General features: G+C 28.2%; 1 protein-coding gene across 1 annotated transcript in view; it reads right to left on the bottom strand.

The window, feature by feature from the left end:
- Window positions 1–320: 320 nt before the first annotated feature.
- The window catches only part of LOC124421268, a 4,703-nt gene continuing 3,541 nt past the window's right edge, over window positions 321–1,482 (bottom strand). The window contains exons 2-3 of the mRNA XM_046956160.1: window positions 988–1,122; window positions 321–720 (exon numbers count right to left, since the gene is read on the bottom strand). Of these exons, the coding sequence (XP_046812116.1) occupies window positions 497–720; window positions 988–1,122 (359 nt within the window). The 3' untranslated portion in view covers window positions 321–496. The remainder of the gene's footprint in view (window positions 721–987; window positions 1,123–1,482) is intronic.

Genomic DNA, 1,482 nt, shown 5'->3' with positions numbered 1-1,482 from the left:
AACAGAACTAGAACAGAACTAGAACAGAACTAGAACAGAACTAGAACAGAACTAGAACAGAACTAGAACAGAACTAGAACAGAACTAGAACAGAACTAAAACAGATTTTAAACTGATTTTAAACTGAGCAGTAAGATCAACTGTGGCAAAAAATTAACAACTTTAATTTAAGTAAAAAAGCATTCTAATGTTTTTAGTTACACTTTTTTATTTCGTTACTTTAATTTTGGCACTTTTTTTTCTAAACCAACTTTAGTTTCAACATTTTGTTTCTTTTTTTTTTCTTCATTTTTGTAAATTTCTTTTATATTTTCTTTTTTATTATCTTATATTTAACAACATTTAATAGAAAACAAAAGCTCTTTGTATCTCGTTTAAATTTCATATTTTATCTAGAATATTTATCAATTTCATTTAGGCTTAAACTTAATTTTGTAAATTGTAGCTTTTATAAGCGATTATGTGTTCTTTTTGTATTGTAACCGTTTTTAAACTTTTACGTTTCTTTCCAATTCCAAAACTTCAGCCATACAAACCTCAGCATTAAAATTAATGCCAAACTTTCATAACGCCATACTGGATGACACAGGAGCGGCTTAAATTTTGCTGCAGCTGATGCTTGTTTATCCTTTGACCAATCATAACCTTTTGGTGTATCTCCCATAAGCTTTTGTTCTGATTTACCAATTTCATTTAAATTTGATTGATATTTAATGCCCACTGTGAATGTATAATGAAAAGTTGTTAAGAGAGAAAAATGTAATAAAAAAACAATTTCAATAAATATTTTATAAATGAATAATATCGTAAAAGGAATGAATGATTGCATCCAAACTATATCGTATGAACTATTTGAATAAATGGTAACAGGAAGTAACTATTTTTCCATTGTTATTAATTTCATGATTTTGTTGGCTGATTTTTTTATAATATTTTTTTTCCTTTTCATTTTATTGTAATTTACATGCCTTATAAAAACGAACTTACATTTATCGATAACAATTATGGAGTTTGTTGGCTCAATGCCATTGAAATCCATGTCCAATTCATTCATGAATGTCGTTGTTGTGGTTGCCAATGTAGTGGTTGTGGGTGGCGGTATAGTCGTTGGGGGACTTGACACTGTAATTGGGAAAAAGGGAAATGAAAGCAAAAAATTTAATAATTTTGTTGAATTTTATGAAATGTCTATAATAAATATTCATTAAAGTATTGTCATAAAAGAATATAGAACATTTTTCGAAGTCCAAGCAAAACAAAATATATGATAGATTATTTAAGTTCTTTTTGTTCTAGTTCAGTTCTGGTTCAGTTATAGTTCAGTTCTAGTTAAGTTCTAGTTCAGTTCTAGTTCAGTTCTTGTTCAGTTCTAGCTCAGTTCTAGTTCATTTCTAGTTCAGTTCTAGTTCAGTTCTAGTTCAGTTCTAGTTCAGTTCTAGTTCAGTTCTAGTTCAGTTCTAGTTCAGTTCTAGTTCAGTTCTA

This window comes from Lucilia cuprina, chromosome 2 (assembly GCF_022045245.1).
Source record: "Lucilia cuprina isolate Lc7/37 chromosome 2, ASM2204524v1, whole genome shotgun sequence".
Taxonomy (NCBI): domain Eukaryota; kingdom Metazoa; phylum Arthropoda; class Insecta; order Diptera; family Calliphoridae; genus Lucilia; species Lucilia cuprina.
This window is presented reverse-complemented; position numbering and strand designations above follow the sequence as displayed.